Genomic DNA, 13,543 nt, shown 5'->3' with positions numbered 1-13,543 from the left:
CAGAACCTCAGACTTCAAATTCCACTTAAGTAATCTCCATTTGTTTCGTTTGGCATTGAATAAAAGATAAATATCCATTATTATCTGAGAAGGGTATTAAAATATTCTTTCCAGTTACACATATTTCTGTCACATTTTCTTCCTGTACTTTAAAATTCACAGCAGATTGAGTGCTAAAGAGGGTAAGAGAATGCAGCTGTCTTCAGTTAATCTAGACAATCTGCACAGATGTAAAATAGTGTCATTCTTATTACTAATTTTTGTGTTCTAGAAAAAAATATTTTTCATAATAGTTAGTTAGGTTAACACTAGTGGACCTGTTGAAAATGAATTGAAATTTACTTAAAATTTTACTTGTTTTAATTTGTAACATGAAAATATTGATATAACATATTAAAATTAATATCATAAAATAGTCACTGTATAAATGAAGGGAATCAGAAAACAGTTTGACAGGTTTTTAAATTTTTTAAAGTTAACTAGTTCTTCATTTTCACTAGATTGCCAGTGGGGAATATATTATTCATATGTTTTGGGTTGATATTTCTGAGATGGCTACTAATGTAAATTTTGTTCAGTTCTTGTGTATTCAGGAACAAGTAACAGTCAGATATAGGTAAGAAGGGACCTCATAGGTCTGACCTCAGATTGCTGAATTTAGGGTCTCGACCACTCTTGTCAACATTGCCTTTTAGATCAGATTTTCTGTTCTTTTCTGTTACATTCTCAGGTTAACTATTCTCAGCATTAGGCCCAGCATAAAAGGGACTCCCTGCCCTTCTTCGTTTTTTAGAGACATAGATGTCGGGTTTGCAGCCTGCCTCAGCTCTAGTGTTAGGCATGTGATACAATGCCTTGCTTACATGGTCCTGGGGATCAAGCCAGGGTATCTTGCTAGGCAGGCAGTCTATCAACGAAGCTCATCCCTAGTCCCTTCTCGGGGCTCATTTTCTTTTCTAACACTCCCTCTGCGATTTCCACCAGAAGTTATGTCACTGACTTGGATATTTTCTGTCCCTTAGATGACAGTGTGGCCAGGGTTTGGGTCTGTATACTCTGGTTGGGAATGTTCTCACTTGCCTAAGTAAGATTTTTTTTCCTGGAAAACCAGACTACCATTGCAAAAAAGGAAGTATATGCTGGCAGATGAAGTAGATGCCCGCTATAGTGTTTATTCATCCCTTTTAAACAGCATATTTAAACAAGCTCTCTGTGTAGCCCAGGTTGGTTATGAACTTTCAGTGCTTTTGCCTTCAACTCCTGAGGTTTGGGATTACAGGTGTGTGCCACCATGTTAAACTACAATTTTAACTTACTAAACAGAAGGTGTTTAACACCTCCCTCTCCCCCAGACAAGAGCTTATTCAGTAGTCCAGACGGACTTTGAATTTATGGCAATCCTTCTGTCCCAGCCTCTCAAGTGCTGAGATTACATGCATGCACAATATTGTGCTTAACTTCAGAGTGTGCTAATAGTTCTTTTGTTTTTGGTCGTCCCTGTCCCCTCCCCGAACCCCCCCACCCCTCCCCACACACCTGAGATAGGGTTTCCTCTCTGATAGCCCTGGCTGTCCTGGAACTAACTCTGTAGACCAGGCTGGCCTCAAACTCACAGAGATCCATCTACCTCCTGCTTGCTGGGATTAAAAGTGTGAGCCACCACTGCTCACTGATTATTTAAAGCTGGTGTCATGAAAAACATTTAAATCTAAGACTTTGAGTAAACGCATATGTCCCTATTGTCTCATGGTTCGCCTTAGAAGTTACTGTACAAATACTTTTTGTTGCATTGGTTGTATTCTTAATGCTTTTGGATGTTTTAGCTACTCTCAGAGGAATGTCAATGTCAGTGTAGCATTTAGGCTGTAACTTGTTCCAGGGAGTTGAGTTAAGCCTGAACAATTGTTTTACTTGTTTGTGAAGTTTATATTTAGAATTTCTTCCTAGTCACATCTCAGTAAGCCAGTACTATCACCTCTGCGAAAAAGCAAACCTCTTGATTTTTTTTCTAAAAATATTTTCATACTAAGTATTGGTTTTATAATCACTCACCAAAACACATAACTTCTAGAAAATTATATGGTTGGTATATGTAATGTAGTTCCCTTTGTCCCTTCTATCCTCTCCCCCCAAACCTGGTGTTGGTGTTGCTATGGAACTACATTCCTAGCTCTGGAAGTCTTTTTGCCACAGTCTGTTGCTTTTACTCCTCTTCTTTCCTAATGTAAGCCTGCTCTAGACAAAATATTTGACTCTTTTTCTGTTTTGTTTTCTCTGTTCCCCCACTCCTGTTTAGCCTGGCAATTCCATTTTGATGTGTGTAGACAGTACTATTCCACCAAGTATTCTGATGGCTCTCCCAGCATGTAATGGAATTAGCTTCTTTTCCCCTTTATTACTCCCTCTTCTTTAAATTTGTGATAGCCTAGGGTTCTTAGCCCAGAAACTTGTCCTTTTGGACTGGGTCATTTGTTTTGTTCTTTTGAAGGATGTTTAATAATGACCAACCCTTTACTGTTAGACGACCGCTAGTATTCTGCTTTTTACTTCCTCCTTCCATCTGTGACCATCAAAAACTCCCAATTAACACTAACCAGGCCTGACCCTGCTCGACTTCTGATGTGAGGTATCAGGCACATTACAGGTGTTATGACCAGAGACCAAACATCCCTTATCCCTGCTGGGAATCACTGGAATGGCCATGTGACTTTGGCCTATCAAAAGCAAGGAGAAGTAATAACCTTTAAAAGATAATGTGTGAGCTGTCCTTTCCCTTCTGCTCCTTAACCTGGAAAGATAGTGCTTCTGTCAGTCTCCAAATAGGGCAGTAGATAGGACTACCATATGATTTGTGATAACTGAAGAACTTAAGCAAAATAAATCTGTAAACTGTAGGTATTTGGGGAGTCTGTTATAACTATAACTTGACATAGGAGCTTTCTGTTGTTCCATTCACTTCATACCTGTTTTTAGTTCTTTAGTTTGGTAATATTCTTGGGTTTTCTAGATTTGCTGTGCACACACATGCTGTAGGGATTGAACTCACTACTTCATATAACATAGGTGCACATTTCACCACTATCTCAAACCTTAGATCCCAGCACTCAGGAGAGACAGTCTCTCAGTTCAAGACTAGCCTGGTCTACAGAATGAGTTCCAGGACAGCTAAGAGAAATTTTTTCTCTTAAAAAAAAAAAAAAAAAAAAAAAAAGCTTTTCATTTTTATTTGATTTGGATATATAAGCATATAAAATACATATATAAAACAAACATTTACTAATAAAACATACTTAAAATTTTTTTGCTATACATAAAATTTACCATTTATTGAAGATCAAAGTAAATGTGTACTAATAGGAAGAATGTTTGTTGTTTTTTTTTTTTACATAAAGAATTAAATCTTTGCTGAATATTTGATGCTGCTAGACATAGAACATCTTCACCATTTTCCAGAATTGGTCAGTGTTTTGATCCTGTGATCAACAGTGCTGAGAACACTGCTTCCCATGCATACACAGTACAAGTTGGAAGAACGTATGTTTAGAGCCATCTCAAAATTGTTGGAAGTTTAATCCTAACCCTAAACCCAAATTCAATAAGCAAGTAAAAGAAAAACTCAGGTTAGCCACGCAACTGACAGTTTTTAAAATCAAACATTCTAATATAATGTAATCTGAAGTTACACTAACTTGATACATGCTGAAGAATACTAGTAGGGAAGTCTTAAGTCTTTGTCCTCTGTCCTCTGTAAACCATTTAGTAAGAGCTGGAGACTGCAATAAGAACCCACAGTTGATAACAGTTGTCCACAATCTGGCTGGCTGCTTTGAAGTCACACATTGAGTATGGAGAGCCAGAAACACCTTGAGTTTATTGTGTCTGTGTGGACTCAGAAGCCTCTTACTACTGTTGTTGTTGGTTTATTTTTATTTTTTTATTTTTTCTTTTTGTGACTTCCACATTTAATTACAGGCCCCCCCAGGTGGGATCACAACTTACGGTTTGAGAAACTGTGGCTAGGTGGTTTCCTATCTTAGCTGGGGCCACTGGTGTGTACCACTACACCCAGGCAAAGTTAGTAGTTCTTACCAAGTTAGCAATGCTCTTTAAAGGATGTTGTAGAGATTTTTGTGAGAGGTTTTTGTAGCTGGGGGTCTAAGAGAGAGCTTTCCACAAGAGGCAGTGAAGAGTTAGTTTTCTTTTCGTCTTACATGACTTGAAAATGTCCTAAAATTTCCCATAGGAAAACATAATTAGTGTATAGTTCAATTATAGCAATTCAATTTTTTTAAATTGAAACTTTTTCTTTGGAGCTTTATTTTCACCATTTGAGGAAAATCAGTGTTACCAACATGTGCCAACATGTTTGTCTTAAGACATCTGGATAGGTAACTCATGTTAATGAGGCTATATAAAGTGCAAGCATCTTAACTCCTTAAAAAAGAATTGGGTTCCAGAGTTTACCCCATGTTAAAAATATATTCTGCTGAGCTACATTCTGGCTCTTAAATTCTTTATTTACACTTTCTGATTGGTGTGTAATACATTGAAATGCAGATTTTACTATTTGAGTCTTTTCCTCCTTTATCTAAAGTTAGGAAGTAGTTGTATTTCTTCAAATGTATAGATTGTATTTTAATTTCAAGCCATTAGAGGAGGTGCCCTGAGTTGTTACAGAAATGGGACTTTGGTCTGAGAGAATACTTTTTGATACATGCCTACTAATCTCTACCTAGAGCTTTTGAAAATGTAGATAGGCTGTTTTGGCCAATTATGGCTCCTACTTTGCTTTTATATACATTGTTGCATTTTATTAATCAGGTAGTCTATATAGTGTGGGCAGGACAGATATTATGCCCATTTTATAGAAGGATCATGTATATTGCTGGAACTTTAATTAGAACATACAGTTTTATTTATATCATGTCAGTATTTGCCCATGCCTATCACATTTCCATAATCCAAAGCCATATAATACAGCAATACACTTACATATCCCTGCCAATATTATTTTCTTGTAAGAAACTTCTAAATTATATTTAAGATCCTTATGATCCAAGAAATACAACAAAGTCCAAGATATGAAAAGGCTGTTTTTAAGAAAACTGTTATTTTTGTATTCAAAGAAACTTATAATTAAAACAACCTTTGCAATATTGTCATGGCCCAAACAACTTAAGTTTAACAAAGAATGACCTCTAATATTAATACAAATTAATGCAAATACTTAAATTATACATTGACACAAATTCACACTAATTGTGGGCTATAAATAAGCTTGCTTGCAAGCTTAAATTTGTTCTATGACAGGTGGTGTGTGTGTGTGTGTTGGGGAAGGGACTGGTTGTGGGAAAAACAAGAGAACACTAAGTGGAAACCTCATGGCCCATTCCCAGTGACACACCTTCAACAAGTTCACATCTTCTGGTCCTTAACAAACAGTTTTACCAGTTGGGGACCAAGTATATAAATATAAGCGTCTATCAGGTCGCTCTTATTCAAACCACCACAGTCAAGGACTGCAAGGTGTTGGGGACTTCTAAGGGATGAATGACCCTTTCATTGTGGGTCTATATCAGGCATCCTACATATTAGATGTTTACATTACAATTCCTAACAGTAGCATATGAAGTAGCAACAAAGTAATTTTATGATTGGGGGCCACCACAACACGAGGAACTGAATTAAAACCATTGTAGCACTAGGAAGGTTAAGAACCACTGCTCTAAAGGAAGTAAATGTTAAATACCAATGATTAACATGAATTTCAAGAAGGCTCAAAATTGCAGCAGTGGCGTAGAAAATAGAAAGGGTACAGAAATAACTAAGGAAAGGTTTGGGGTAATGTTACTTTTGGAAAGACTCGATTTAGTGTGTCTTTGCATTAGTGAGAAGGGCTGATTTTAAAAAAAAAATGATTTGGGGTTATCAAAACTGGCTACATTTTATAGTTAACCTGTTTCAAACTTTGAACATTTTTGAAACTATGAGCACTGAGCCCTTTGACTTAAGTGGAAGTTTTTTCGGGTTTTTTTTTTTTTTTTTTGCCCTTGTGAAATACATTGTTCTCTCTCTCTCTCTCTCCCCCTCTCTCTTAGATTACCCTGTTCACCAGATGTCGGGCAGCTCTTCTTGCAGCACTGGCCATTGGTTTTCACTGCCTTCACAAGATCAGAATTACTCCAGAAACTGGAGAGTTTGATTTAAAAGAACAAACTTGAACAAATGGACAATATGTCTATAACAAATACACCGACAAGTAATGACGCCTGTCTGAGCATTGTACATAGTTTGATGTGTCATAGACAAGGTGGAGAAAGCGAAACATTTGCAAAAAGAGCAATTGAAAGTTTGGTAAAGAAGCTGAAAGAGAAAAAAGATGAATTGGATTCATTAATAACAGCTATAACTACAAATGGAGCTCATCCTAGCAAATGTGTCACCATACAGAGAACACTGGATGGACGGCTTCAGGTTAGTCTTATAGTCTTGTGTGTCTTCTGTGGTGGAAGAGAAATAGATATTTCTAAATTTCCCCCTAATTTACTGCTAATTTAACACGAGTTCCATCTGTTTGTATATTTATTTCATATATTTAAAGATTTCTTTTTATTATGTATATATCTGTACATGTGTATGTACAAAGGCCGGAAGAGCATTCCCAGATGCTGGGATCCACCTGTGCTCCTCCTAATAGAGCTCCAGGTATTCTTAATGCTGGGCCATCTGTCAAGCTCCATAACTCTGCCTCTTGACATACTGTGCATCTATTGCTGGTGTGTGTGTGTATGTGTGATGAGAGTATGTGGGAGAAAACTCCAAAGATGGATCTTAATAGCGTTTTTTAAAAATATTCTTATTCAAAAACAATTCAATGAAGAAAATTTGAAAAATAAATGAGAAGCCCCATATCTTGAGAAATACCTGTAGCACTTTGGCATTCATCACTTAGGTCACACTCCCCATATCTGCCAACCTTTTTGGACTCCTGTAATTTCTGCATGTTGTATTTTCCATTGGTATGAAACATTCTTTGGTCACTTTTTTTTTTTCTTGTAAAGCAGTATCATTTGTATAAAGAAGTATAGAAATGGGGTGTTAGAATTTTAAAAGTTTATCTCTACATTTTAGGCATAGTTTATGACAAAAATCATACTTTTTTGCATTTAAAAAACCTGAGTGCAGACCTAGAAATTGAACTGGTTCAAACTCTTGCTCGGTTGTGTGACCATGGCCAGGTTATGTACTCTTTGTATCTTAGCCTGACCTGGAACTTGAGGATTTTTCCACCTCAGCTTCCTGAGTGCTGAGATTACAGGTGTGTACTCCTTTGCTCTAGTTATTTTGAACTTTGGATTTCTCATCTATGGAATGATGGTTATAATCTGACACTGGCAGTGGAGGTAGGTGGGGAGTGAGACTCTCAAACCAGTTTTTCCCACTGTACGCTCTACGTATCTCTGGTGACCTTAAAAGGCATGAAGGTTTCTTTTATCTCGGTAAATAAATAAGCATGTCTGCAGGTAATGTTCCTGAGCATCCTCTACTTCAGTTCAGTTCTGACCCAGTCTACTCGAAGATGCCAATCATAATCATCTGGTTGTTTACCTGTGCTTTCTGTTGCCTATAAAGGGTTCCCACAGTCCCACCCACAGTGCACTTAATTTACTCAAACATCTCCCATAACTGAGGAAACCTTGTTTGCCGTTATGAAGGATTATTGCAAAGGGTGCAGATTGAAAGCTGCATAGGCATAGTAAACCTCCATGTCCTCTCCAGGTAGACCAACTTCAAGGGACCTCTACATGCTCAGCTACCCCAAAGTTCCCAAACACTGTTCTTTGTTTTTCCAATCCAGGTTTCATTACCTAGATACAATTTTAAGTCATTGCTTGTGATCAGCTCTACATAATGGCCCGTTTCCCTTCTACAGAGGTTGTGGCTAAAGTTCCAGCCTCCTCTTTCTGCCTTAGTCTTTCCTGTGACCAACCTCCATTCTGATGATACTTGGGAGCTGTAGCCTTCAGGCAAGTCATATCTCAGAAAAAAGATACAGTTTTAAAGATTTTAGTTGTATGAAAGGAAATATGAGCCAAACCATGTGTATGTTTTGCAGTATCACAGTTGCTGACTTTGTAGAATTTGAAGATTAAATGAGGACGTAGATTAAGTTCTTTGTGTAATGTATAAAACAAAACCGATACTTAATCAGTGATTGTTTCTTTTCCCAGGTGGCTGGTCGGAAAGGGTTTCCTCATGTCATATATGCCCGTCTATGGAGGTGGCCTGATCTACACAAGAATGAACTAAAACATGTTAAATATTGCCAGTATGCATTTGACTTAAAATGTGATAGTGTCTGTGTGAATCCATATCACTATGAACGAGTTGTTTCACCTGGAATTGGTAAGTTGACTGTCATTGCAGAACCTTTGTAGATATATTAAGGGAAAAGACCCTAGTAATAGGTCTTTTTTTCTAATTTAAAGCTTGTATTTGAAAATTAATGCAAGACTTCAAATAAAGTTAAAGAATCAGAATTAAAATTTTATTTTAGACAAAGTCTCATGTCCCAGGCCGGCCAAGAGCTGGCTATGTAGCCAAGGATGAATCTTGACCCTACTACTTCAGCCTCTTGGGCAGTGGAATTAGAGGTATGCACTATCATGCTTTGCTCAAGATTCAGATAATTTAAATGAAATGAAAATACTTAAGTCTGAACAAATTTGGGAATAAATTTGTGTTTTTTGACTTTTAGAACTGAGTATATAAAATTGATACTTTGCCTACTTTGTACATTGTTGTTAAAAAAAAAGGTGGGAAGTATTATAAATTTAAACAACATATATAGCTAGGATTTACCCTACTTTTAAGTTGAAATGGCTCATGAAGTTTTGCAATTTCTGGCTTAAATTGATGTTCTATATGTAATGGAAGATAAGTTTTCATGATAATGATTTTTGTTTCATTTTCTTTCCCTTAAAAAAAAAAAAGATCTCTCAGGATTAACACTGCAGAGTAATGGTAAGTACCTGGTTTCTTGTAACTTTCTATTTTCTTTTATCATGTCTTGTTTGTTTTTTGTTCTCAAACAAGTGGTTTGTATAGGAGCTAGTGACACTAACAAGAAAATAATTGCTACTCTGAACATGTGAATTTTGTAGGGAGATGCACATTAACATTTAAAACTGGGCTTATTCAATTTATTTGTTTTATGCATTTGAGTGTTTTGCCTGCATGCATTTCTGTCTCCCGTGTATGTCTGGTGCCTCTGGAGGTCAGAAGGGACATCAAATCCCCTGACAGCAAAGTTACAGATACCTGTGAGCTACTTCTGTGGGTGCTGGGAATTGAGCCTGGGTCATCTAAAAGAACAGCAAGTGTTCTTAATTGCTGAACCATCTCTGGAGCTCCCTAATGATAGATTTAAATTGTCCTGGACTCTTTGGGTTTGAATTGCTACCTGTGAGCTAAAATTCTCTTAAGTGTGATAGATGAATACACGAGGACACAGTCTAATTACTGTTCAGTTTTAACAGGGTTTTGTTTGTTTGATCATTTGTTTTTGGGGACAAGGTTTCTCTGTGTAGTCCTGGTTGCCCTAGAACTCACTCTGTAGACCAGGCTGGCCTCAAACTCAGGAGATCTGTCTGCCTTTGCTGGGATTAAAGACCTGCACCACCACCACCCATTAACAGGTTTTTAATTGACAAAGAAACAACTCTTTGTAAGAAAATCAGCCAGTTAAAATGGATCTCAGTAACCATGGAGTGTGATAATTTGGAATTGTGTGTACCATATCTTACAAAAATATCTATTCCAATTTTCACTCTGATTTACTTTCATGAGTGATAATACTGATGATGTTTTAAAATTATGCATATTAATATTTTAAAAAGTATTTCAATGAAACAAAAGGCTAAAATGTTTTGAAGTGTGAAAATCTTGGTTTTTAATTTTGGGGTTTTGGTATATAGGAAAATGGAATTCTTTAAATCTTTAGCTCTGATAAACTAGAACCTATTAACAGACTAAAATCTGAAAAAAAATAACATTTTGTAGAGATGCTCTGATACCAGATTCATCGTAAACAGTGAGCTCTTCTGCAGACAGCTAGTAGTAGTATGTTTCATTCTTTAGGATCTTAGAGGTGGGTCGGAGATAACCATATGACTTTAAAATTTTGTAATAGGCTGTTTGGCTTTAGTTTCAACTTTTCTTCCAAATGCCTGCTAATAGAAGCATGCTGTTATTCTGGCTTACAGTTTTCTGAGAACTGTGGTTGATGGTGGTGGGAGCTGTGATGTCTGGAAATAGTAGCTTTAGGGTTGCTGAAAGTTCTGCCTCTGCCAACACAGGATACCTTGTAAACAAATGTCCTTTGTATTGTTACCATTTTCCATTCATAATTTTTAAGAACTAATACATTTACTCAGTGGAAATTAGGGTTTAGGAAACTGTAGGAATAATTTCAGAATTCCTACATGGGTGGTTGAGAGGTCCCCCATAGGGATTGTGTGGATTCTTCCTTCAGGGACACTAAGGCCTTGTGGATCCCTCTAGTGGTAGTTTTGTAGAGACTCTTGCCTGGCTTATTTGCTTGGAAAACAGATTTTTCACATTTCATTTTTGAGTTGGACAAGAAAAATAATAGTAGCCTAGGTAATGAAAAGTTGAGAAAAATGAAACACTTCCCTTTACTTGTCATTGTCGTTGGGATCTTGTGGTTGTCATTTCTAGCATAGCTCATCTCTTTGAAACTCTGTGGCCATGGTGTTCCATGTATTCATTTTACAAATACTTAGTGGGTTTTTTATTGCCTGGTACTGTACTAAGGTTTAGGGATGTTAAGAAAAATGTGGCATGTTTCTTCTATTCACAGTTCAGTCTTTTGGAGGAAAGAAAAAGTTAGCAAGAGAGTGGCATGCTATCGGGGAAGTGGCTTGCCTGTGGCAGTGACAGAATGCCCTGTGACTTAAGTTTATTCTTTGTCACCTATGGAGAATTTAATTTTTACCTCTCATACAAAACTTTATCTTATAACTAAACATATTCTTCAAAATATCTAACAATTACTGCATGCTCATTTTGTGTAAGGTACTGAGCTAAGTGATTCATGAGTGTCTTAGTCAGTGTTCTGTTGCTGTGAGGAGAAGCCACGGCCATGGCAACTTTTATTATTGGAGATTGCTTATAGTTTAAAAGGTTTAGTCCATTATCCTCATGATGAGGACCATGGCACCATGCAGGCATTCATGGTAGCTTAGAATCCAAAAGCAGCAGGAAGAGAACAATATTTGACCTGGCTTGAGCTTTTGAAACCCCAGAGGTCATCCAGTGAAACACTTTCTCTAACAAAGCTACACTTATTCCAACAAGACCATACCTCCTAATCCCTCTCAAGTAGTGTCACTCTCTAATGACCAAGCATTCAAATACATGAGCCTATGAGGGACCATTTCTATTCTGACTACCACAGTAATTATTGTGTTACATTGTCCACTTAATGCTTTTCTGTGGTAGGTGAGATTATCTTTACTTCTCCAGGTTAGGAGACATTAACTTAGAGAGATCCTTAGAGATCAAGGATCATGCTCAACTAGGAGTTGGAGTAATGTTGGTGTGCTATGAAATATTAAACAATAGAAAAGTGTCATAAAGAACTTAGGCTCCATGGAGCAAGCCGTATTTGTTTTTATTGATATATCCATTCCATTTGTTAAAACAGTATGTAGAACATGTGTATTTAGTACATACTCTTTTTAGTAAATGAATTTGTTGAATATAAACCCAGAAAGAGAAGTACTTTACAATTTGGTATCCATGCTGGCTATTCTTAGTTATCAACTTGTCTACATTTATAATTAACTAAAAACACAAGCAGTTGGACACACTTGTGAGAGACTTTTAGTTAATTGGACCATTTGAGGTAGGATGAACCATCTTATATCTAGATCACTTGAGGTTGGAAGACTGACCTTAAATCTGGACCACAGATTTATTAAAAAACATGGAAGAAGAGAAAAAGAAAACTTTAGATTTGGTTGGCCTCACTCTTGCTGGCAAGTTCATTGCTTCACTGGTATTAGAGCCTATTTCTTGGAGATTCCAGTCATGTATACTGAAGACCAGCTGACTCATTGAACCTTGTGGATTGAACACCTACTGGATTCTTGAATTTTCCTTTGGAGGATGGCCATTGTTGGACTAGCTTGACCACAGCCTGTGAGCCACTCTGATAAAGCCATATATATCCAGCTACCCCCTTTCCCCCCAGTCATTCTGTTAGTTCTGTTCCTTTAGAGAACTCTGACTTATAACAGTTTGTGGTCCTAGGGAAACAATTGTAAGGAGGACTTTGTTAAGTATGTGGAACAGGCTTGGCAATGTTCCAACACCTACAATTATTAAAGATTCTCCTGGTAGTGTTGAGAACTCTCAAAACCCATGGTTAGAAATATTGAAAAGTCTTGCTGTATGGAAAGGGAATTTAGTGATTCTGTATATAAAACTTTTTTTAAACTTCTTTATTGAAACTTTGGAGGCTTCATATCATGTACCTCAATTCTGTTCTGCCAAATAACTCCCTTATCCCTGTTGCCCCCCCCATGAAAGAAAACAAAACAAAATAAGCAAGCAAACAAAAGCAAGAGCAAAAAGAAAGAAACCCATTAAATCAAAACAGAACAAAAACCCCACACCTGAAACAGCAAAATCTTCACTCCTTCCCTACTGCCTCTTTGTCACCTCTCCATCCTGATGGCACTGGAGGCTTCTGTGTGTCCCATCAGCCTGACTGTGTGTCCCATCCATTTATCCATTGCAATGAGTCATTGGTCTGGTTCAAGGCCTCTGGTTTTTGGTACACCATCCTCACTGGATCTGTATATAAAACTTTTGACAATTTGTGGAATAATAAGGAAAATAATGATGCTGGCTGGTTGCTTCTAGCATTTCTGCATAAATTGACAATGACAAAAAATGAGCTTGTGGATAAAATTAACCAACTTCTAATATCTCAAAGTACAGTGGCCAAAGAAAAGAATGAACTTAGTGGGACCAGCTCCAGATATGCATAGCCTGAAGATTTATAAGTGTTCCTTGGAAGATTTCCTCTTCAGCAGCCATAGAGTTCACATTGTAGAAAAATCAAACCAAAGCCTTCATAATATTGAATTTGAAAGATCAAGGGTGGCATGCTATATTTCCTTTTAACTTTCCAATTACATCTGTGCAGAATGCAGATGGATTGTGGAGGAGGAGAGTTGACTGTTGAAAACTTAACCAAGTAGTGACTGATTGCAGCTGTTATACCAGATGTGGTGTCCTTACTTGAACAGACGAACACATCTCCTGGTATATGGTATGCAGATATTAATCTAGTAGATGGCTTTTTCCAGGTATCTGGCCATCAGGATCATCAGAAGCAATATGCTTTCATTCGGCAAAGCCAGAAGTATACCTTGACAGTTTGACCTCAAGGATGTATTAATGCTCTAGCCCTGTGTCAAAACTTAGTTTGAGGGCTCTTGATCATCTGTTT

The 13,543-nt window shown here is 37.2% G+C and overlaps 1 protein-coding gene across 3 annotated transcripts in view; it reads left to right on the top strand.

The window, feature by feature from the left end:
- Smad4 (SMAD family member 4) overlaps positions 1-13,543 on the top strand; it is a 53,690-nt gene that overhangs the window by 7,320 nt on the left and 32,827 nt on the right. For all 3 annotated transcript variants that reach the window (XM_051201258.1, XM_051201257.1, XM_051201256.1), the window contains exons 2-4: positions 6,099-6,474; positions 8,232-8,406; positions 8,995-9,024. In XM_051201258.1, the coding sequence (XP_051057215.1) occupies positions 6,226-6,474; positions 8,232-8,406; positions 8,995-9,024 (454 nt within the window). In that variant the 5' untranslated portion in view covers positions 6,099-6,225. The remainder of the gene's footprint in view (positions 1-6,098; positions 6,475-8,231; positions 8,407-8,994; positions 9,025-13,543) is intronic.

The sequence above is a fragment of the Phodopus roborovskii genome, unplaced genomic scaffold (genome assembly GCF_943737965.1).
Source record: "Phodopus roborovskii unplaced genomic scaffold, PHOROB, whole genome shotgun sequence".
Taxonomy (NCBI): domain Eukaryota; kingdom Metazoa; phylum Chordata; class Mammalia; order Rodentia; family Cricetidae; genus Phodopus; species Phodopus roborovskii.
Note: the sequence above shows the minus strand (reverse complement) of the source record. Positions and strands in the feature narration are given on the sequence as shown.